This window comes from Herpailurus yagouaroundi, unplaced genomic scaffold (assembly GCF_014898765.1).
Source record: "Herpailurus yagouaroundi ecotype Mexico unplaced genomic scaffold, PumYag 191, whole genome shotgun sequence".
NCBI classification, from domain to species: Eukaryota; Metazoa; Chordata; class Mammalia; order Carnivora; family Felidae; genus Herpailurus; species Herpailurus yagouaroundi.
In genome coordinates this window covers 7,114,722-7,138,471 of record NW_024412422.1, presented here as the reverse complement: position 1 = coordinate 7,138,471, position 23,750 = coordinate 7,114,722, and the positions used below count along the sequence as shown (strand labels likewise).

The 23,750-nt window shown below is 49.7% G+C and overlaps 1 protein-coding gene across 2 annotated transcripts in view; it reads right to left on the bottom strand.

The window, feature by feature from the left end:
- The window catches only part of SPRING1 (SREBF pathway regulator in golgi 1), a 122,756-nt gene that overhangs the window by 68,260 nt on the left and 30,746 nt on the right, over positions 1–23,750 (bottom strand). The window contains exon 5 of one of the 2 annotated variants that reach the window (XM_040443789.1): positions 21,022–21,500. The exons of the other annotated variant lie outside the window; for it this stretch is intronic. Within the exon in view, the coding sequence (XP_040299723.1) occupies positions 21,495–21,500 (6 nt within the window). The 3' untranslated portion in view covers positions 21,022–21,494. Of the gene's footprint in view, positions 1–21,021; positions 21,501–23,750 lie in introns of those variants that run through there. 2 annotated transcript variants of the gene reach the window in all.

Here is a 23,750-nt window from a genome sequence, read left to right as displayed (position 1 = left end):
CAGTGGCCCATGTGAAAAGCCTGGCAGGCTCAGGTTGAGTGGGTATTCGGAAATGCAGCCACACAATGCCGCGACCACAAGTGTTTAAGAGCACTAGTAAGCCTGCAGCTAGACCCGGCTCTCCAAGAGGCCCATATGCCCTTGGTCTTGGATCGATGCTTGGGAGGGGAGGAGCACGGGTATACACTAAGTACACAGAGGCGGACGCTGCTGTTCAAGACCGCAGCTCCAGAGGAGCCTGGCCAGTCTCTCTCTCCCTCTCATGTCCCCTTGTCGGCCAGGGGTACTGTGGAGGGTTCCGCTGCAGCCTGCCATCTGCCGCCACAAACATCTGCGCTTGCTGCCAGCCACGCAAATGAGCTGTCTGTCCTTCCTTCCCCACCTCCCTCTGGCTGCCCCTCCTCCGCTCTCCCCCCGAGACGGCCATCCAAATGGGCGTGCAGACTGCAGGCAGATGTTCGGGATGCTCCCCCGCCAGCCCAGGTACGGGGCAGCTGACACTTCCTCATCAGTACCTGGGCAGCGGGGCCTGCAAGCCTGCGGATGGTGCACAGGTGTGCCCTGCTTTCAGAAAACCCACGAAGAACAGAGGCCAGTGTTTGGAAAGAGGACACCTGTGGGGCAAGGTGTCTCTACCTTGTACAGTCGCCATTCTAACCAAGATGACGATTTCTTTTCTCTGTTGGTTCTAGGTTTTTAACTGGAATAAGAGGAGTATGTATTAGATCAACTAGGAACTTTTCCAACATTCACCTGGCTGGTCCCCAGGTTTCCTACTCCCAGACAAACCAGATTTGGGGAGGAGAGTTAGTTGAAAGATGTCTGTATGGTCCAGGTAATGCTAACAGATACCCTCCTTCACTACGACCATTACTATCCTTGTGCTTTTCAACTTTGGTATAAATATCAGTAATTACCTCCCTACATAATGGGGGAAAGGACAGTTTGTTCAACACTTGGGAAAATTGGATGTCCACATGCAAAAGGATGAAGTTCAATGCCTCACCTTATACCACATACAAAAATTAACTCAAAATGGAATAAAGACCTCAAAACTATAAAACTCCTAGAAGATAACACAAGGGAAAAGCTTCAGGATATTGGATTTGGCAGTGATTTCATGGGTAGGACACCAAAGGCACAGGCAACAAAAACATAAATAGGCAAATAGGCCTACATCAAATTTAAACACTTCTTTGTGTCAAGGGACGCAATCAAGAGAGTGAAAAGGCAACCTACAGAACGGGGGGAAGTATCTGTAAATCGTGTACCTGATAAGGGGTTAATAATCAGAATTTATAAGGAACTCCTACAACTCAACAACAACATAACCCGAAAAACCAGATTTCAAAATGGGCAAAAGACATGAACAGACATTTCTCTAAAGAAGACATACAGATGGCCAACAAGCACATAAAAAGATGCTCAACATCACTAATCATAAGAGAGATGCAAATCAAAACCACCATGGGATATCACCTCACACCCATCTGGATGGCTACTCTCAGAGGAATAAAAAATAACAGGTGTCGACAAGAACGTAGAGAAGTTGGAACCCTCGTGCACTGCTGATGGGAATGTAAAATGGTGCAGCCATTATGAAAATGAAAAACCAGTATGGGGATTCCTCACAAAATTAAAAACAGAACTACCACATGATCCAGCAATCCTACTTCTGGGTATATATCCGAAGAAACTGAAATCAGGACCTCGAAGAGAGATCCACTTCTGTGCATGTCTGCACGTTTTTGTGGACTGATCTTTTGTTCTTAGAGATGACCCAAAACAGGCATTCGGGGACTAGGGGACTTCTACTGAGGCATCAGGCGTTGTGTTATTATATGTTATAAATAAGGATGCAGGTGTACATATCTAGCTTGTAAGGCTTGGAAGACTAGTTCTGGAAGATGCCCTGAGAAACAAGGGTTCCGTGGTCAAATGCGTTTGGGAAATTCCGTATTAAAGAGAAATTCCATATTACATTCTATTTAATGTTTACTTATTTTTGAGAGAGAGAGAGAGAGAAAGAGTGTGAGCGAGCGAGGGGCAGAGAGAGACACACACAGAATCCGAAGCAGGCTCCAGACTCTGAGCTGTCAGCACAGAGCCCAACGTGGGGCTCGAACTGTTGAACCTTGAGATCATGACCTGAGCTGAAGTCGGACGCCCAACCGACCGAGCCACCCAGGCACCCTGAGAAATTCCGTATTAAAGAGAAAATTCCATTTTAAAGGTTTCTAAACATGCTTTTAAATGCTAAAGTACACAGTCACTCTCAAAACGTGGAAAGAGTATGCAGAATTCTGCAGACTCATTTAATGTTGCAACTCTTCTGGATCCTTCCTTTGAGGAAGATCCTGCGGTGACCGCGGGTAAATGATGAGCTAGAAGAATTTTGCATGAATTCATCCTGGCTGGTGTTAGAGCTGAAGGCTGGCAGAGTTTTAGAGGTTCTTCCTTTTCATTCCTTCATTCGTTCTTTCATTCATTCACTCACTCAGCATAGACCATTAAATGTATATTAAGAGCTAGGTGTTGTTAGAGACACTGATGATATAAGATGGGTGAGAACGGGCTGCACCCTCACCTGCACGTAGTCCAGGAAAATCCAAATGCTAGAAGCCCCACCAAACCGACTAGAGCCAAAAAGTGGAAGTTATGGGCTCAAAGAGTTGAAAAGTCTAGGGAATTGGTGGGAAGGTGAAATGAGAAATTATTACAACGGCCCAAGAAACAGATGACGAGGGCCTGGGGCAGCAGAGGGAGGAAGGGATCCAAGAAACATTTCACCTATGAAATATTGGATTTGTCCACTCAACCAACACATGACCCTGGAATGCTGTTTTATGCTAGGCACGGCAGGGATACTGAACAAATAAATACAAGACATGGTCTTGAGCTTATGGGAGTTTACATATAGTTGATACACTAATTACCAACTATCGTCTCAACAAGGCTGACGAATTTTGCCAGAAAATGAAGATGGCACTCAGACCCAGGTGTGCAGAATGGAGAGCAGGAACGGAGAAGACCGGCCGGCTCCTTCTGTGCCAGATGTCACAGGATGTGCTACCTCTGGGGACCCAGACAACCACTGGGTGACAGAGTGAAACGCTGCGTCTTTTTTTTCCCACGATAACTGGAATAATCCCAGCACAAGAGAGGAAGGAAATCGAACAAAACAGGAACAAGGGTGGGGTGGGATTCAAGAAGCCAAACAGGACAACAAATTGTAAGACGCAGTAGCCCCTGCCAAGTTCTGCTGTGCCAAAGGGAAAGAATCTGCACCAGGAATCAGGTGTGACTGCGGACATTCGGAAGGATGAATGAATTCCTCAACATGCTTTAGGAACGGAGGCTCCCTAAAATAGCCCTCTGGGCCCCCTATCACTTCCTCACCCCTCAAATTAAACAGCAGCCAACAAAGATGTGAACCATGAGCGCAGGTCCAAGGTACATACGCTCGTAGAGGAAAGAGGTTGGAGTCAGGGGTGAAATTCAAGGTTGATGTTTTACTAGTTTCTTCCCGGAATTTGCGGGTCTTGGGGTTGCAAACCGAGACCAAATGTTCCCTTTGAGCATTCTGGGCTGCGTAATTATTATTTGCATTTGTGTAGGGGTTGGGGAAAGCAGGCTGGTTGGAGAGTGTGTCCTTTCATTTGCAAGCATTTGGAGGCTTCTTCCAGGCAGCTTTGGAAACCCAGTCCCAAGGAAGGCAGCCCTGTTCCTATTGATACTTTCAGGAGTCCTTCAACCCCCTCCCCCCCCACTTGAAACCTATCAATGATTTCCCACTGCTCTGGGGTAAAGGTTACAATGATTCTTCACAACCGCATGGTCCTGCTTTCTCTCTAGCTTCACAGTATCCATGCTTCTCCTTGTTCTCTGAAGTACATCTCACTGATGCTCTTTAAGTGTTAGTTCCTTCTACCACAGGGCCTTTGCATATGCTATTTCCATTGCCTAGACCTCATTTTACACCTGCTTCACCAAACTAACTCCTGTTTATTCGTCAGATCTCCACTCACTTGTCTCCTCCTCAGGGATGCCTTTTCCAGGGCTAATTTCTCCATTATACACAGCAGGTACTGCACCTAGGGTCCACGGAAAACTGTTTAATTTCTTTGAAAATCAGAACAAAGTGACTCTAATAATAACCATATAATGATGAATCACTCTCTCTCTCTCTCTCTATATATATAATGAATTTATACCAATGCAGTTGCAAAATGTAATTTTTTTTTTTTTTTTTTTTAATGAGAAAAGGGCCCATGAAGGCTTTTGCTGACCTCCTCTCAACCTCCCAGCAGCACTGGCCAGGTCTCCCTATCAGATGCTCTCATTGTGCCCTGAACTCTTCCATCATAGCACTTGTTACCAGGGCACCTGGGTGGCTCAGTCGGTTGAGCGTCTGACTTCAGCTCAGGTCACGATCTCACAGTTTGTGAGTTTGAGCCCCGCGTTGGGCTCTATGCTGTCAGCTTGGAGCCTGGAGCCTCTGCTTCTGATTCTGTGTCTCCCTCTCTCTCTGCTCCTCCTCTGCTCTGTCGGGCTCTGTCTCTCTCTCTCCAAAATAAATAAACATTAAAAAAAAAATTAAAAAAAAAAAAAAAGCACTTGTTACCGTGGTCATTATGCACATGTCCTCTAAACTACAAGCTCCATGAGAGCAGGGACCACATCAGACGTGTCTCCATATGTCATCCTGACACGGCACCTGACATGTTGGGCATGCTCAATGGATATCCACTGCAGGTGAGGCTAAGCCAAGGCCATCTACCTGCATGGCTCAGCCATGTTCCAAACAAGAACACTCACTCGATCTGCTTTTAACCGCCTGGCTGGGTTACAGGACGGGAAGCAAGAGGAAAGACTCACAGTGGACATGGGGGAACCGACAGGGCCAAACTTCTCCCCTGGGGGAGCAACATGGGAGGGGCAGCAGAGACGGAGAGTAAACAAACATTTCCTTGTCTGGTAGGTCATTCTGTAATTATGTGCAGGTCAAGCACTTTAGACTCCCGGAAGTCAGACAATATCTGCTTCCAGAGGCCATTAACGGTCAAGGGCCCCCAGAGTGAAGAGGGACTTTCATTAGAAGGTCTCGTCCTATTCAGGCAGGAAGCATGCTAAGTGACAGTCCAGAGTGAAACAGCGGGGCAGGCCATAAGGAGTAGGAGGGGGTTCTGACCGCAGAGCTCAGAGAAGAGGAGGGGGAACAAAAACATACAAATGGGGAATCGGCCAGGTGTGGTCTGAGGTCCTGGGCAAGGGTGGGGGAGGGCGGGAGGGCGACCATGGTTTTGACGCTATGCTCGTGGGGAGGGAAGTTGGCAAGGGGGATGGAGAGCAGTGCCCTTCTCCACAGGATGCTCTCACTGGGAACAGCCAGTGAGAGAGAGGACAGTAGGAGGCTGCTAAGGGAAAGCAGATGAGGCTGCTGGGACTTGTCTTGCTCGCTGGATGCCCTCCTTCACTCTCACTCACAAAGATGGTAGGGGACTTTGAGCTCACCCTCATGGCTGGGTTGCAGTGCTCCGGGAGGGATGGGGTTGGGGGCTGAAGAAGGTAAAGGGGAGGCCTGATGGACAGCCAGAAAGAGAACTTAACCACACACACACACACACACACACACACACACACACACTCTCAAAACCCCCCAACTGGTAGCAAACAGGATGGGCGGGTGGCCGCATGCCAAGATCCTTTGGGTTCACATGTGACTCGGGCCTGGTGGCACAGCGGCCCCGGCTTCCCCTCGCAGGAACTAGGCAGATTATAGGAAGAGGCACCGGCATTCTTAAAATTCCCCTGTCCTCACAGACCTAAAATTAACGTGACTGTTTCTGGTGCTGGATATGGATTCGGAACATGTCCGTAAACAGCGTAATAAGGGCCCGGGGATCCGTTATCTGAACTGCACTTAGCTTTGCCTACAGCAGCCGACGGCCAACGCACTCCACAGGTCGTAATTATCATCACTGTCCTCTGTAGTCAGGGACGGACAGTGACTGATGCTGTCCCGGTACGCGGCAAAGATCACCACGTGAATGAACCATGTAATGTTCCTCTTTAAACAGCTTTCTGAGGTATCATTCCCATGCCATACAATTCAATGGTTTTTGGGTACATTCACAGGATTGTGCAACCATCGCCACAATCTAATTTTAGAACATTTTTGTCTCCCCTAGAAGAAACCCCATACCCGCAGCAGTTAGACCCAAGTTCCCCTTCCCTCCATCCCCTGGAAGCCACTAATCTCCTTTCTGTCTCTACGGCTTTGCTTATTCCGTATATCTCACACACAATGTGGTCTTTTGGAGCTGGCTGCTTTCACTTAGCGTAACGTTTTCAAGGATCATCCATGTTAGAACATCGCTCAGTGCCACATCACTCATTTTCATGGCTAAATTATTATTCTGTTGCAAGGACATGCCACATTTTGCTTACCCATTCATCGCTGGTGGACATTCGGGTGGTTTCCACCTTTCGGCCGTTGGGGATTGTGTGGTGGGAACACGGGTGCGCTCCTTCAGGTAATGTCCACAATCGCTACCGCACGGATTCTCCCACGACTTCAAACCCTGCGTATCTTTTTTGGACCTAAGAGTGTATGAACACACACTCGACTTTCAATGTTACCTTTTCCCGAAAGGCAGTTTTGTGTGGAGGGATCATGGTAACCTATGGGCTGAAACGGTGGACGTGGTGATGAGACAATACTTTAGCGATCTGGAAAAAATACAACTGCTGAGCTAGGCAGTATTTTTCATGTGACGACTTCGCAGCATGCGTTAATGTGCACGTACGTGCTCTTAGGGGGCAGGCCATGTGCAGAGGTTGCAAACCTGGGGCCCACAGGCCAAATTCAACCCCACAGGCCTGCCGTGTGAGGCCAGCATGTATCTTCAAATTATCTTATCCAACATTAAAACAGGATAAAAATCTTAGAAGATAAAAAATAAATTAAACAAAAAGTGAAAAGGATAAAAAAATCTTGATTTCCACCTTCTCTTGAAGACGTAGGAACTCTAGCCCCATAAGTACTTGCCCTTTAAGATGGGGTCACCCTCTCCCTGTTGCCCAGACCCCATGGCTCCCTTTCATCCCCCTGGTTCTGAGGTTCAGCTGTCAATTATCATTCACGCGCACTGGCGTTCTTCCGCCGACAGAGAACCAGTGGTCTGCAGCCAGGCCTCCACCAAATGTGAGGAAATCTAGCTGAGCAAGCTTTGAGACAAACGGAGAAAGCACATTTCTTTGTGGAGAAAAAAATTACTCCTTTACGACTTAATATGCACAACCATGTACCTGCTACTCATATACGTAGTGTGCATCTCTCCTGAACGATGCTCATCTGTCCCCTCCCTACAGGTGCTGGGGTTTTGCAGCCCTTGGCCTACAGTCTTCCCACGTGTGTTTGCAGCCTGTCTCTTATCAGAGTGGATCGATACGCTCTCTGAGGACCTCTAAATTCTTCAGTAGCCCCAGCCCCTAGTTCCCTACAGCACCTACCTGGGACTGTTGACCAAAGATGCCTCGATGGGTGACAGGCTGTCAATTCCAATGACGTCTCTGAAGATGATAACAGGTACCTTTATTGAGTACCTACTGTGTGCCTGGCTCTGTTCTAAGCTCCTAGGTACTCAGGTACTTAGGTTTTCACCTACCTCACCAAGTGACAAGCAAGGTAAGTAAGTTACCCACAGTCACCCAGTAAACAGTGGAGCTGGGGTTTGAAGTCAGGTGGTCAGATTCTGGGACCCACCCTCTCAACCACTAGTTTCACACGGCCATTGTGGCTTTGGCGTAAGGTGTCTTTTTTAACCTAGTGGGAAAAACTGAGGCATGAAAGAGACCCAAGTCTCATCCAGGATCAAATAGAGCCTGAGCGTCCAGGACTTTATTCCAAACGAACCAGCAGCGAATCCCCCCGTCCGTTTTGTGTAGGTACCTGCTTCAACTTGACAGAGACCTTCCCATTCCAAGCCCATTGTTATTTTCCCAAGTGTTGGAGATTTGGGGACAGCAATGAATAATAATTGGGGGGATACAAGAACCCCACTCAGAAAAAAATGTTTAGAAAGCTTCCTTTCTTCATACTACAAGTTAAAAAAAAAAAAAAGAGAGAGAGATGCCTTGGTGGTTCAGTCGGTTTAAGAGTCCAACTTCAGCTCTGGTCATGATCTCATGATTCGTGAGTTCGAGCCCCACGTTGGGGTCTGTGCTGACAGCTCCGAGCCTGGAGCCTGCTTTGGATTCTGTGTCTCCCTCTCTCTCTGCCCCTCCCCTGTTCGCATGCTCGCTCTCTCTCTCTCTCTCTCTCTCTCTCTCTCTCAAAAGCAAATATTTAAAAATTAAAACAACAACAACAACAACAACTGTGTCCCACAAGGAGATACACTGTAATTCTTTTTTTTTTCAATAATTTTTAAAGTTTTTACTTATTTCTTTTGAGAGAGACAGAGTGTAAGCTGGGGGTGGGTGGGGAGAGAAGGCGAGAGAGAATCCCAAGCAGTCTCTGCAGAACGCACGGTGCCCGACGCAGGGTTCAAACTCATGGAACCACGAGATCATGGCCTGAGCCGAAATCCAAGAGTCAGATGCTTAACTGACTGAGCCAGCCAGGTGCCCCTATAGACTGTAATTCTTACAACCCAAATTAGTTACAGGCTGGACACGTCTGAGACACAGCAACAGTATCATCAAGAGGCGGCTGATAGCTTCAACTTTCCACCCATAGCACTTTTCAGGGTTTGTCAAGTGCAGTAACATCCACTTTTCCCTTTACTCTAGAAACCTCTTGAAACAGCGCATGGAGGTAGGTATTGTGGTCACAGACAGGGACAGTGTGGCTCAGAAAGGTGAAGGAGTGAGCTAAGGTCCCAAAGTCACATGCGCCCAATCGGCAGCATAGCAGGGGTCAGAATTAGTTCACTGCGTACAACAGGACAATTAGCAAATATGTGCTGGGGCCTGGGAGAGGCACTAGCAACATGGAGACAAATCAGATATGCTTCTCTGCCTGTGGGGATAGGGGCTCTGTGCTTGGCTCACCCCCATGCCTCCAGGTGCCCCCAGCTGGCTGCTCTGGGTCCAGCCGGCTGTGGGAGTGGCCCTCCCTTCGAGAACTGTCCCTACCAGGGCCCTCCCTCGTGCTAGTGGCTGGCCCAGCACAGTGAAGCCTGGGCACCAAGGAGTCTAAACAGGTTTCCCTGAAAGCCAAAAAAATTAAGCTGGACCCCTCTATCACTCCTTATACAAAAATAAATTCTAAATGGATTAATGTTCAATTTAAAAATTAAAGCCATAAAAAAGGCCAGGGAGAAAAAAAAATGGTCATTAAAAATATATATAATCATGGAGAGGAAAAGGCAAACACAAAACCCAAAAGCCATAAAGAAAAGATTAATACATCCAACTACACAGAAATTAAAATCTCCTGTATGGTGAAAAACCGTACAAATGCAAACAATAAACTGGAAGAATATCTGTAACACATTTCTTTAGTGTTCAAAGAGCTCTTATATATCTCTATAAAAAAGACCAAGCCAAAATACAACATGTACAAAGGACGCGAAAAACCAGTTCATAAAAGAAATATAAGCGGCCAATAAACACATGAGAAAAGAAAAAATGTGCTCATGATGTATGTGAATTAAAGCGAGCCAATTTTTCAGCCGTCAGACTGGCAAAGATGAAACAGGTTGAGGATGTCCGAAACGGGTGAGCGTGTGGGGTCGGCACTTTCACGCACTCTTGGGGAGAGCAAACTGGTCAGCAACAGCCAGTGAGATCTCAAGGATGCACACCCGAGGACTGGCAAGGCCATTTATTCTACAGAGACGTCTCGCCCTAGCACACTCCACAACGTACATGCAAGGATGCTGCAGCTACAGCAGCATTTGTAGGAGATCAGACACAACCAAATATTTACCAGCAGGCAAAGGACGAAGTAACTGAAATTACGTATTCTCCAGCCATGTAAAAGAAGTAAGAAGTCTGCAGGTGCTCATCTGGAGAGGCCTCCAGCGTATGCAAAAAACAAACAAACAAACAACGAAAAACAAGCAATACCCAGAACATCGTCTGACTAGACCTGAACGCCGCGGCACCTCCCTCTCCTGCCTTATTCCAGCACTAGTCCCAGGTCAGGGATAACTCACTCACTCAATGACCTTGGGTGAGTCACTCAGTCTCTCTGTGCCTCAGTTTCCTCCCCCAGAGAATGGAGACCGTAACAGCGCCCCTGGCATAAGATGCAATGGGATAATGCACGGAAAGCACTTAAAAGAACTCACGGTACCTGGTAAACACTATCTAAATTTTGGGCTTTTAAAAAATATTATCACAAAAGAAAAGAGCAAGAAGGAGAACAGTGTTAGGTAGCATGCTATATAGCTGCTGTCCTTCACGGAAAGAAAAGTAACATATGTAAGTATTGGTGTGCATGTGCATAAACTATCTGTGACTGAAGGCAAGAAAACAGTGACTTTAGAAGGTAGCAGAGAGGCTGGGGGCAGGAGTGGGAGAGAGAAAAGCCCTTCTGAACGTTGAACCATTTTATATATATACATATATAGCACAAAATCTCAGGAAAGCTGTACAAGAAATTGTTACCAGTGGTTACACCTGGGAGTGAGGAGTCAGAAGACTTTTGCTCTCATTTCTGCCTTCATACCACTTAATTTTTTTTTTTTAATGTTTATTTTTGAGAGAGAGAGAGTGTGTGTGAGCAGGGGAGGGGCACAGAGAGAGAGAGACAGAGACAGAGAGAGAGAGAGAATGAATCCAAAGCTGGCTCCAGGCTCCGAGCTGTCAGCACAGAGCCCAAACCGGGGCTCGAACTCACAAACCACGAGATCATGACCTGGGATGAAGTCAAGACACGTAACCGACTGAGCCACCCAGGAGCCCTTCATGCCATTTAATTTTTTTACACTTAGATGCCTGTGTGAGCTTTATAGCAAAACAACAGGAAGCATACCCTAGCTAAAAAAGATAAAGAAAAGAAAAAGGCTTCCTGTCCACCTCCCGCGTGAGGCTCATCTTCCCCAATAATCTGTTCTTTCAGCCGAGCAGCCAGCCATACTGGAAGCTGGGCCAGAAGCGGGGTGGGCGGCCCTTGAATCCGACGGGCAGTCATGGTTCCGGGTTGCAGTCCGGCACTGGGTGTTCCTCCAATCCATCTCCCGTGGGTAATGGAATCAATGTCCACTTAAAAAACCTCTGCCTACAGGAGAGAGTCCAAACTCTGTAGCACAGCACGCAAAGTCCTTTGCGGTCCCCACACCTCTGCAGCTTCATCCTATACGCCAGACTCATACCAAGCAGTGCGCTGTCGGGGGGAAAGTGGGCAGGTGGGGGTGGGGAGGAGACAGGCGGACCTGAGGGGAAATCTCAGTTCGCCACTCGTTAGTTGGCCTTGACCTTGGCCAAGCAATGCAGCATCTCCCAGCATCATCTGAAAAGCAGGGATAATACCAAGCTAGCACTTGAAGGATGTTGGAGAATTCAATGAGCTGATGGGCTTTAGAGCAGTCAGCATACAGGCATATAGAATTATCCAACGATGCTGTTTGATGGCTCCAGCAACTTGTCACATCTTCTGGTCTAGGCAGAAGCTCTTCCTTCTGCCCCATAAGCTCCTTCCTCCTCTTCTGCCTGGCAAATGTCTCGTGAAGCCTTTCCTGACTCCCTCTTTGCATTCCCGTAATGTTAATTCACTTGCCCGTGGGGACACCACTTTGCGCTATAATCATGTTACAAGAGGGCACGCGTGGTGTCTTATTTATCACTTGCTACAGATCCAGGCAGACTAGGTGCTCAGTAAATGGTTTTTGAACAAATACACTTGCTTGCCGACCCTCAGTGAACCTCTGGGCACAAACTTTGTCGTGTTCATTTACAGAAGGGGGTTAACTGAGAAAAAAGAAAATATGCTTCCAATTCAAGGAAGCAGAAGAGGGCTGCAGTCAGCAACCAGAGGCTGGTCTTTTGTCCACAAGAAAGTCACACAGACCTTTGCCACTGGCTTCATAATGCTCTGCCATTTCTCACTGAGGAGACTTGCCTTTAATGCATACCTGTTTGCATACAATGTAACCCCTGGGCACAATAATGCTGCCTTCTCTTTCAAATGAAATGTTTATGATGAAATGGAGAGGCAACAGGAACCATTTTGCTTTCCAATTACCGATGCACTAAGGCACCAGCACCTGAGAAATATCAACCTTGTTCTCTTCCTGTCTGCGACCCCGGAAAATGTCAGAACAGATGTTTCCAAATTGTGTATGAAAAAAAACCCCAAACCATCGATAAAGGGCTCACTGCCCAGCCCCCATGTGCCTGGCGTCAGCCTGGAGTGCGATTTGATGGCGGTGGAGGGAAGCCCTTCAACGAGGGGTCCACGTGGGAACAGCACTTCACTGTGTCCGGAATAGTCCAAAGGGCTGAAAGGGGAGGGAGGGGGACGCAGGGCCCTGAGCCTGCCTCGGAGGGAGGGAGGCTGGCATGGCTGGATCTGGATCCACGCCTGTCAAACAGTGGGAGAATGGAGGAGCGTGGGGAGGAAGGAAGAAAGGGAAGGCACAGGACAAGAAGGAAGCTGCGTTTACTTAGCAGCTCCCATGTGCCTAGTGCTGTGCTGAGGGCTTTTGCGTATATGATGTCGTTTCATCCCGACATCCACTGTGGGAGGTGGGTGTTCCCATTTTGCAGATGAAACTGAGTCCAGAGAGGGACACACGTGCAGATGTGCAGCAAGTGGCAGTCGGAATTCCACCCAGCTCTGTGGGGGCCTCAAACCCAGCCGTTTCGACATCAACCCCAGCAGCAGACAAGGTGAAGCAGGACTTCACCCTAGGCAAGGAGGGGGCACTCTTCGGCTGTTCAGGCATGCCTCTGCCCAGCAGCGCTAGCCTTCCTGCAGGCCGGAGAAAAGCCATATCCGAAGGCAGGAGGAGGCGGTGCTGCCCCCTAGTGTCGGGCGGAACACACACACACACACACACACACACACACACACACACACACACACACCCTCTCCCTCCCCCTCCCCCCCCGCCCCCCAGGGCAGCTCTTCCCCTTGCAAGCTGCCTTAGATATCCATGCGGCATTAATCAGCATTTCAACTTCCTAATAACAGAGAGGCACTCGGTCATTCACCCTGTCTCAAAATGCTGGGGGTGGCCCTGGCCCAGCGGTGCACATAAAGAGGCCAAGTGTGGATGTGCCCAGGGAAGTCCTTATATGTCCTGGGTTCTCAGAATTAGTGCAACTAGATTCCAGCACCCTCTTTTTCTTTTTAAAAAAAATATGATGATCAACTTTATTAGAGCAGAAGCTCTGATCCCGAGCACATCTGTGCAGCAACACAGCATGCTGGGAAGGCCAACACTGCCCCCACCCCATCTTTAAAGACAGAATGACTCACCCACATAGCAGGGCAGGAGTTCCGTGTTTGCTTGGGGCAGGGGTGGGGGGGGGGGCTTTCTCTGGTGGGGAAAAACCAAAGTTTATGTATAATTGATGCAAGATGTCATTTTTTGGATCAGATAAAAGATTTTCTGGTCTTCATCCTGCTAAAGAGACTTTCTATAAATTTCTTTTTATAGAATAAGTGCACAGTAATCAGAAAAGAATCCCACTCCAGATAAGCCCATGTTTTACCACAGAATCTTGGGCCTCCTCCTCTCCCTCAACAAGGGATGGATCCCACCTTCAGGACACTCTGAACGCTCTGCAACTTTCTGGAAATTTCCCTGACCCTTGTTTGCCGCAGTTCCTCCTACCTGTAAAATGGAGCCATCGTGGTAGGTACCACTCCTGAAGAGATTTCCAGGAAGTTTTAGGCTCTTAAGGGAGGCTTCCAAATATCCTGGACTTGGGATTCTCATTACAATAGCCTGTCTCACCTTCAAAGCACACCAGCATTAACTAGATCTGCCTAATTACACTGCAGAGCAATGGCTTGCATTTATGCTGCCTGCACGTGACGGAAATTGGGGTGGTCATTTGTCAAAAACGTTCCTGCGCCCGAGAGATAGATACATAAACTTGCAGTCTTTTCTGATTATCGGTGAAGGTTTTGTGTGTGTGATGTGTGTTTCAAAGGTCTAAATACCGGGTGCGTGACAAAAGAATGGTTCCTCTTTGCAATATGCCAGCTGTCATGGGTTTCTAGGCAAGATATTATCTCTGATAAATAGATATGGACAATAGATAATGTCTATATTAATATCACTAAAACGTGGTCCTCTCCTGCAGCTCACCCGAGACGAGGACAACAGTGTATAAAGAGGCAGATGCCAGACAAGAGACTTTTTTCTCGTGACAGTCTGAGCTCCCCTGCTGCAATTAACTTTTTCTCCCCTCCTTCTCCTCCTTCATCTCATGCAATGTGGTTCAGAAAAAGGGGGCCTGCATTTTCCTCCTGCTGATGGAAGTTGATTAGCAGTCAGGTGGAGTGATGCTCAGGGGACAACACAGCGGATTAATTAAATCACTTCTACTGGCTAAGTGGTGACACTTTGATTTATAGCAGAACTCACTCAACCAGACAGCAGCTTTTCTTGCGTGCCGAAGGAAGGGGGCCAAAGTGGCCACTGGTTGGAGGCCGAGGGCTTTGCAAACTTTAAAGACAAGCATCCTAGTCATTAAAGCAGAGGCCCCCCGCTGGGCTCCTCTCTCTGGGGTGGGAAGGCCCGCAGGCTCGGGAGAGGAACCAGAGAGAAGGGAGCAGCTGAGACAGGCCCCTACGCTGACAAGGAGCCAGAGGACCCGGTTCAGAACACACAGAACTCTATTACACCACTGCACAAAAGCGGCCTTGAAATGGGTTGGCCCGATTTTCCAATTTTCTCCAGGCCTGTTGGTTTTGTTGTTTTTTGTTTTTTAAGTCATCTCTATGCCCAACGCCCAGCGTGGGGCTTGAACTCACGATCGTGAGATCAAGAGTCTCACACTCCACTGACTGGGCCAGCCAGGCACCCCCACCCCGACCCGAGTCTGTTTTCACTGAACTGTTCCTTGGTATCACACCCTGGCTCACCCTCAAGAAACAGCCCCGTGACGGTCCTGTCAAACGGACTCGGGTGTTTGTGACTCTTTTCCATTACTGCACGGCGTCTTCTCAATGAGGAGCCCGCAGCCCAAAATGCACGCAAGAGCTGTGCTTCTGGTGGCACATTTTATGTGATGAGGTGGCTACATCTGTGGCGAATCCTATTTTGCTCTTCGCTTTGGCTGCTGAGCAGCTCAGAGCTGACCGTGCAGCCCAAACCCCATGCTCTCACACACGCCCTGGGTATGAACTCCTTATGGATCCACGTGGACATCTCTCCCAACTCTGCTTCATCTGGACAACTCCCGTTTCTCTGATCTTGAAATGTTTTGGTGGGGGGGGGGGGGGGGGGGGGGGGAGAGCTGTCTCCAATTCCCTTAGGGACGAGGATAAACAGGATGGTGGTCAAAACCCTGGATCGTAGAACATATTGAGCAAGTTCTGATTCTCTGATAACCTGTTCAGAGTAGGGTGCTTGTTAAGATACAAGTTCCCGAATCCCACTCCAGACCTTCTGAACCAAAAGAGCTCAAGACCGGGCCCGGCAATTTGCATTTTTAATAGATTCCCCTGAGCAATCCCGGAGCTCACCGACATTTGACAACCATCGTTTGTAGAGTCAGACAACCCCAAAACCCAACCTCGGTTCCACTAATTAATAGCACATTAGGAGACACGACGTTCCTCACCTCCCCAGGCTTCCTTCCTCTCAACTCTAAGACGGCGCTGGTGAGAAGGAAGCTAGATGTCGGTCGGTAAGTAAACACCTGACATGGCTGACTGGCAACCTGTAAGATTTAATACGTGGCAGACAGCCCGGATGTCCGCGTAAACGTGGTGTGGTGTAGACGTACGATGGGATGCCGTTCGGCCTTACAGGGGAAGGACGTTTTGACGCAAGCTACAGCACGGATGAACCTTGAGGACATCATGCCGGGTGAAAGAGACCAGACGCTGAAGGACAAAGACCGGATGATTCCAACTGCGTGAGGTACCCAGAGTCATCAAATCCACAGAGACGGGAAGTGAAACGGTACGTGCCCAGGGCTGCGGGACACGGGAGTCATGTTTCATGGGGACAGAGTTTGGGAAGAAGACAAGTTCTGGAGATGGATGATGGTGACGACTGCGCAACACTGTGAGTGTGCTTAGTGCCTCTGCTCGTCTAAAAATGGCTAAGATGGTCAATTTTATGTTGAGCGTATTCTACCGCAATAAAAAATAAAAATGAAATGAAAATAAAAACCACCGCCACCTCTCACTTGCTCTCTCTCTCTCTCTCAAAAATACATATGATATTAAAAAATTAAAAATAAAATAGTTTTGGGGTGCCTGGGTGACTCAGTCAGTTGAGTGCCTGGCTCTTGATTTCGGCTCAGGTCATGATCTCGCGGTTCATGGGTTCGAGCCCTGGGTCGGGCTCTGTGCGGATGGTGCAGAGCCTGCTTGGGATTCTCTCTCTCTCTCCCTCCCTCCCTCTCTGTTCTTCCCCTGCTTGTGCTCGCGCGCGCTCTCTCTCTCAAAACAAATAAATAAACTTAAAAAAAACACACACACAAAAAACACCACCACTGCCAAATGGAATTAACGTGGGACACCCCAGCCCCTTTCCCACTCGGCCCTCAACGTCCTCCAGAGTCCATTTAGAACAGAGTGTGTGCTGAGGTGCAGGAGGAAGGGGCAAGGGAGGAGGGAGACAGAAATGACAGGAACTGGCCCTCTCCCGGTTCCTTCCTAACTCAGGAGTCCGAAAACTCCCCGTGGCGCCACAGAACGCTTATCCCAACTGTGAAGGAAGCTGACGGAACATCAAATATTAAAAGGGTAGAGCAACCGGCATAGTTTTCCATATAAATGACTCTATGAACATATATGAAGATTGCTTTTAAAATTCAAATATAATTATTTTTTAAAAGGCATCCTGTGCGCACCGTCTCTCTCCCCACGCTGACACTTCTGGGCTGTTGTCATGCTCCAGTGAGGTGCCTGCTGGCAGCCAGCCCAAAGCACTTTGTAACATGCCCTCCAGATCCTAAGTGAAAACTGATCAAAGAATTGGCAGCAGCAAAGACATGACTGAAATCAGCTCTCAAAGGGGTGGGGCTGGGCTATTGTCCCTCTTTGTGGGAACAGCTGCTTAACGGGGAATTGGAGCGGCGTGATTATAATATGCATACGGACTGCTCTGTTAACAGAAGCCGGCTTAAAGTACTCCAGGGGCCTCCACCTTGCGTTTTGGCAAAGGGCTCTGCGAGGATGCTGTGTCAAACCTTTTTGAAAATGTCTCCTTGACACGCAGGGTGAGTAAGGGCGCCTGTGAATCTCATTACAGCCCCACACCTCCCTCTGCTGTTCTGCTCCCTTTTCTTGGCTGCTGAGAGGGAGCTCCACGAGGGTCATCCTGCCCCCAGATCAATCAGGACAGAGGCAACGCACGCAAGGTGAGCGGCCGGCTACCTGTGTGGACCCGGGAGCCGGCCCCTGAGCCCTTCGGGGAAGGACCATCTGATCGTCTGCAGGTGTGCAGACCCCCCAGGGGTGAGTGCAGTGTTTCCCCCCAAGTCCTGATGAATGATACCACACCTCTGAGCAATCAGTCCTCACTGTGCCTGCATGGCACTGGCAGTCCCCGAGTGGAAAAGGAAACCGAAACAGGCTGTCCCGGCGCTGGGGGCCAGGAGGAGCCCCGTGGACACACCTGACCTCTGGCTCCCTAGCCCAGGGCAGGAGAGTGAACCGCCCGGGCCTCAGAGGCAGCGCCCGGCCCTCGCCCGTTCCTTATCAGGCATGATCCTTCACCAGTGGAGGAAACTGCTCATCAGGAAGATTAAAGCAATTTCACAGAGGTCTCCTAGCCAGAAGGTGGCGAGCCTGGGACCCGCCAGTCTGCCTCACTCCCCGGCCTTTTGTTTTGTGGGTGGGTTTTGTGTTTAACTGTACCCACCCAAAGGAAACGGATATGTTCCTTTTTCTAGGGGGAGAAGCTGGCTGCTCCCTAAGCCCAGCCCTGCCCCAGTTCAGGACGATTTCGCTGCCTCCTCTGTCGGCTGGCAGCTAAAAGGCCCCCTGGCCTCCATCTCTAGTGACTTGTGAGTAGACACACAGGGAGAGGGGGAGGAGGGAACAGTTTTAAAAATGAATATATGCATGTGTCTCTCCTGCTAATCACCGGAATGCATTTTCAGGAGAGGTGAGCAGAGGGGATTAGCTGCAGGACTCCCATTAATGCTAACTTTATTTCAGTAATGAGGTGCCAAGGCATGGAACAATCACGGGGGCTAATACGGTGTAATCACAGTGATGAGATGCGCGTGCTGGGAAGGGAGGGAGAGGGGGTGAGAGTCAGGACGCCTGACACGGTGGAGGCAGCAGGAGCCAAAGGCAGGAGGCAGGTGAGTCAGGCCAGGGGCTGAGCCGGCGAAATGGGAACCCAGATAACGGGGGAATAACTACTCCTAGTGATCACGGACAGCGGCCAGGCCAAGAGCGCTGTTCATTTCATTTCAATCCTCACAACGAAACAGAGAGGTAGGTATTACCCCCACTGGACAGATCAGCAAACTGAGTTTTAGGAAAGGTAACTTGCCCAAAGTCGTGCAGCTAGGGGAGGGACCTGTCTGAAGTCAGATTTCTCCTCATCACTGCGCTTGACCGTGAGTGCTCCACCTCCACCGGGGACAGAGGGCGGGGAGGGGGGGTAATGTGCAAACACCAGGGGCTATATCGGCAGCACGGGAGAGAGAAACAGCTGTGCGCATGCACCCAGCCCATTGCACTGTGTGCGCCTGCGTTCCTGGGGCTCTGCACGCTACGTCACGGCTGACCCTTCGGAGATCTGAGTAACACGGGAGAGGGGAATGAACTTGACCATCTTCATCGACCAGGTTCTAGACACCACTTGCAGCCACAAACGAAAGCTAGAGTGTTCTCTGAATCTCCAGACCTCCCCACCCTTCAGTTGGCAAATGCTTACAGGTCCGGGGTAACTCACTCTTAACAGAGCTTTGTGTCTCTGCAACTGTGCTCTGCAAGCCCATGTGGGCACTTGCGGAAAACAGGTAAGCGCGGAAAACCGGTAAGCACGGAACTGGGGAGGGCCCTGGGGCTGCCCTTTACCAAGACCCCTGGCCGAGGTTTCCAGAAGGCTTCTCTGTGCTTTAAAGATGCTTTTGCAGGCATCCAAGGCACAGAATTTCCATGTCTGTGGCCAGCAAAACACACTCTGTAGGTCCAGTCTTGCCCAAAATCCATGAGGCCATTTGCCCCACTGGTTGTTTAGAAGGACAAAGTTCAGAGCATTCAACACATTTTACTAAGTACCCACTGTGCACCAAGCTCTATTCTAGGCCCTGGAAATACAGCAGGGGACAAATCGAAATCTCGGCTTTCATAAAGCTTGCCTTCCAGTGAAGAAGACAAATAGACTGAATGTCTTACCAGAGAGTGTGGTGAAGAAAAATAAAGCAGGAGGAGGAGAGTGGTGGTTCTCAACCAGGACGATGTTGCCCCTCAGAGGACACTGGCAATGTCTGGAGACCTTTTTCATTGTCGCAGTTGGGTGGGTGGGGTCTGTGCCACTGTGATCTGGGGCGGGGGGGCGGGGGGGGATGGTGCTGCACATCCCCCAACGCCCAGGACAGCCCCACCACAGTCGTCCCGCCCCAAATGTCACTAGCGCCGAGGCTGAGGACCCCTGACCCAGAGAGGACAGGTGTGCTCTTCAAGGTGGGGTCGGGGAAGGCCTCTAGAGAGGGACATCTGAGCAGAGAGCCGGGACGGTGAAGGACGTCTGTGGGCAGAGGGGACAGGTGCAGAGGCGAGGCAGGCACTCAGCGCACACCTAAGGTCGAGCAGGAGTTCCACCTAAGTGCCACAGTGCCGGGGGGGGGGGGGGTTCCCAGCAGGACCATGAGATCTCCCACTGACACTTCCGATGACTCCCTCTGGCCGCTGGGTGGAGAACAGTCTGTGGGGCGCAAAGGGGAGCAGGGCACCAGAGGGAGGCTAGTCACACAAGCGTGTGTATTCAAGACGCAGGGGCTTGAACGAGAGTAGGAGGGGCTAGACGGCAAGAAGTGGTCAGTTCACAACATGCGGTCAAGGTAGGGCTGCCTTTGGGATCTGCTAATGGTTGACATGAGGGTGTGAGACACAGGGAAGAGGCAGGAATGGCTTGTGGAGCCACTTTCCATTAGGGCCCTGCTCCAAGCGTCTCCCTGAAAAACAGGACTCCTAGCCCTCCCCTTAACCCAGGGCTTCTCGATGAGGGGCAATTATCCCCTCAGGGGACATTAGGCCGTGTCTGGAGACAGTTTTTGGTCATCACCATGGGGAATGACGGCTGCTACCAGCATCTAGTGGGTAGAGGCCAGGGATGCTGGTCAGCATCCTACAAGGCATCGGACAGCCCTCTCCCCCCACAACACACGTACACAGAACCATCCGATCCCAAAAGTCAACAGTGCAGAGGCCGGGGACCCCTGCCCTAAGCCCCACCCCCACCCGCCTCCTCTTGCACGGGCGGCCCCCCCAGTTTGGCAAGGACTTCATCAGAGCCTGGAGCTTCCAAATCCATGCACGTCGGTGGCTAAGGTCCATATTAACTACATCTCACTTGGCTTCTGACGGTGACACAGGTCGGGTGCTGCTGCTGTGGCCGCTGCCACCGCATGAAACAGGAATGTTGGAGAGCACATTCATTACCCAGCTGTTAAGAGCATGCACACGTCTCTCCTGGACCGGGGTACCTGAGAGCCAGCCCTGCTCTGTGATTGAGTGACTGCCAGCCGCCTCCTCTCTATAACCTTGACGCACCAGGGCAGGGCCTCTGAGGCACAAGCCAAAAAATCCAAAAGGCAACGTCGGCCGCAACACATGGATGGGTTAATTTGTTTCATGTCCCCGTCGCCACTGAGCTCTCTTAGGGAAAAAAGAAAAAAAACAAAAAAACCCAAAACCTCCATTTACGGGGTTTAATATCCCAGCTGCTAGGAACCAGATTAGGCAGAAGGAAGAAAATGTGACGTCGATGCAGAGATCCATTTATACTCAGTTATGTTTGCCGAAAAACCAGTTTTTGATCTGCAGGTTATTCTTGCTGGCTTGGACCTCGAGCAACAAAATATCACACTTCCAGGTGGTATCTTTAAGGAAAGCTAATTAGGATTCTTGGCACCTTGTAGCACGAAACATTTTACAATTTTCTTCAAAGCAATTTGCCAACATTAGCTAATTAAAACGCCCAGCCTTCCGTTGAGGGACAATGGGAAGACAGCAGAATCTTCATTTCTCAGCATCTGCTGTAGGTTTAAAACTCCAAATTCCTGTTGCTTCCACTCGGTTGAGGTCCTTCTCTCTGAAGGTGGCCTTTCATGGTATTTAGCAACATTTCCGGGAGCACGGAGGAAAACATTCCAGCTTTTCTAGCACTTCATCTCTAAAATAAGAGACAACACTCAGAAAGGAGTTGGAGCAATGAAGGTGGTTCGGTGAGCCAGAGGTCAGCAACCTAAGGCCCGCAGGCTGAATCCGGCCCTCTACCTGTGTCTTTAAATAAAGTTTTATTGCAACGCAGCCATGCACACTGGTGTATATACTGTCTATTGCAACAACAGAGTTTAAGCAGTTGCAACAGAGATCATACAACCTCCAAAGCTGAAAATATTTACTCTCTGGTCCTTTATGGAAGAAGCCATCTCGTCACATCTGCCAAACCACGATCATCCACCATGATGGTGCCTCTGTCCGTCCCCAGGTGTCTACACCATCAGTGGGACTTCCGTTGAAGTCCTCGACTCAGCACTCTCGGCCAAAACACAAGAACTAGCAAACCCACATAGGGAAGAAAACCTTGTGCACACTTCCACAGCAGACTCAGGGGCAGGGTTCAGCAGTGCCGTGCACATGTTGTCAGTAAAAGGTGGCTGAGGGCCCGAGAAAAAGCAGACTACCTTCATTTTAAGCCATTTCAGGTCTAACACCACTGCATCATGGTTTGAGGGGCCGTGTGGAAGAAGAGACCACGCAGGGGCTGGGGCTAGATTCCACTCCTCCCGTAACCTCGTTACAGTTATGAGCATCAGCCCCCAGATGAAGGCCTTTGAGTAAGTTTGACAGTAGAAAAATTGTTAGGTTTATTTGCTTATTTTGAGAGAGAAAGAGAAAGCATGAGAGGGGCAGGAGCAGAGACAGGGAGAGAGAGAATCGCAAGCAGGCTCTGCAGTGTCGGCACACGGAGCCTGATGTGGGGCTCGAGCCGGTGAGATCATGACCTGAGCCGAAATCAAGAGCCGGATGCTTAACAGCCAGAGCCACCCAGGCGTCCCTAGCAAAGTTATCTTTTAAAAAGGGAACCTGAATTTGCTTCTCAATGTAAAAGTGAGAATTTGGAAATGTCACAACCCAACAGAGTCCTTCTCCCTCTTTATTTCATTTTCCTAAGAACGGCAGGATGAGTCCTCCCCCTGCAATTTATCCCAAACATTTCTCTCTCCCCAGTCCCTGCAACCCAGTGTGAAAATTCCATGCTCCGAATTCATTCCCCTCTGCTGGGCACCCCCCTGGGGGAGGCCTCTGTCAAATGCAGGTGTTTGAGGAGGCGCACGTGTGCGGGGCTCTCCAGCTCACCCAGAGGCCTAGCACAGGGGGAGCACAGCGGTCATCAGCAGGGTCAATTTCATCTGGGTCCTGAGGTGTCTGAGGGCAGGACCACTGTGACTTGTTGGTCTGGGGATGGCAGAGATGCTTCTAGAAACTCCCTGACATTCCCCCCCTCCAGCCTCGCTGGCACATTTGCCTTCATCCAACATATTGCCTATGTGGAGTAGCTTGAAGGGTCCTTATTCATCAGGACAGAGTTGTTTTAAAAATTTTTTTTTTCCAACGTTTTTTATTTATTTTTGGGACAGAGAGAGACAGAGCATGAACGGGGAGGGGCAGAGAGAGAGGGAGACACAGCATCGGAAACAGGCTCCAGACTCCGAGCCATCAGCCCAGAGCCTGAAGCGGGGCTCGAACTCCCGGACCGCGAGATCGTGACCTGGCTGAAGTCGGACGCTTAACCGACTGCGCCACCCAGGCGCCCCAAGACAGAGTTGTTTTAACAGGGCGTGCGGGAAAAGCTCTGATGCTCGCCACACTCCCAGCACTGCCCTTGTTCTGAGGCCACTCTGCAAATCGGTCCCTTGAGGAATGAGCCGGTGACGGTGGAGCCGGGGGCAGCCAGCAGCAAACACAAGTGCCCCTGCACCATCATTTCGGAATAAGGTAGAAGATGATGCACGTGGCCCACAAACCCATAAAGTGCCATTTTTTTAGGATCAGGAACTTGCAGGGTAGAATGGAGCAGACTCTAACAGACATGTAAGGTAGAAAGGGCACTGACGTGAGGAAACCACAGACTCCACGCTTTTAGCTCAGTCCAAAACCCTCATTTCACATTCTGAGTCCACTCGGCCACATTGCCCGCTAGAAGCTTCTGAAGGCAAAAGGACTTCGTCGAAAGCCCTTTCACTAGCCTGAAAGCCACAGAATCCTAACAGCTCAGGGCTGGGAGATGGAAAAGATTATTTGTTGAACAAAGCGTGTGCAAGAAAGTTTACATACATGGTCGATATAATCAACCCCCCCCCCAAAAAAAAACCCATATGGAGAGCATCATGTCTCTTTTGCAGGGAAGGAAATCAAG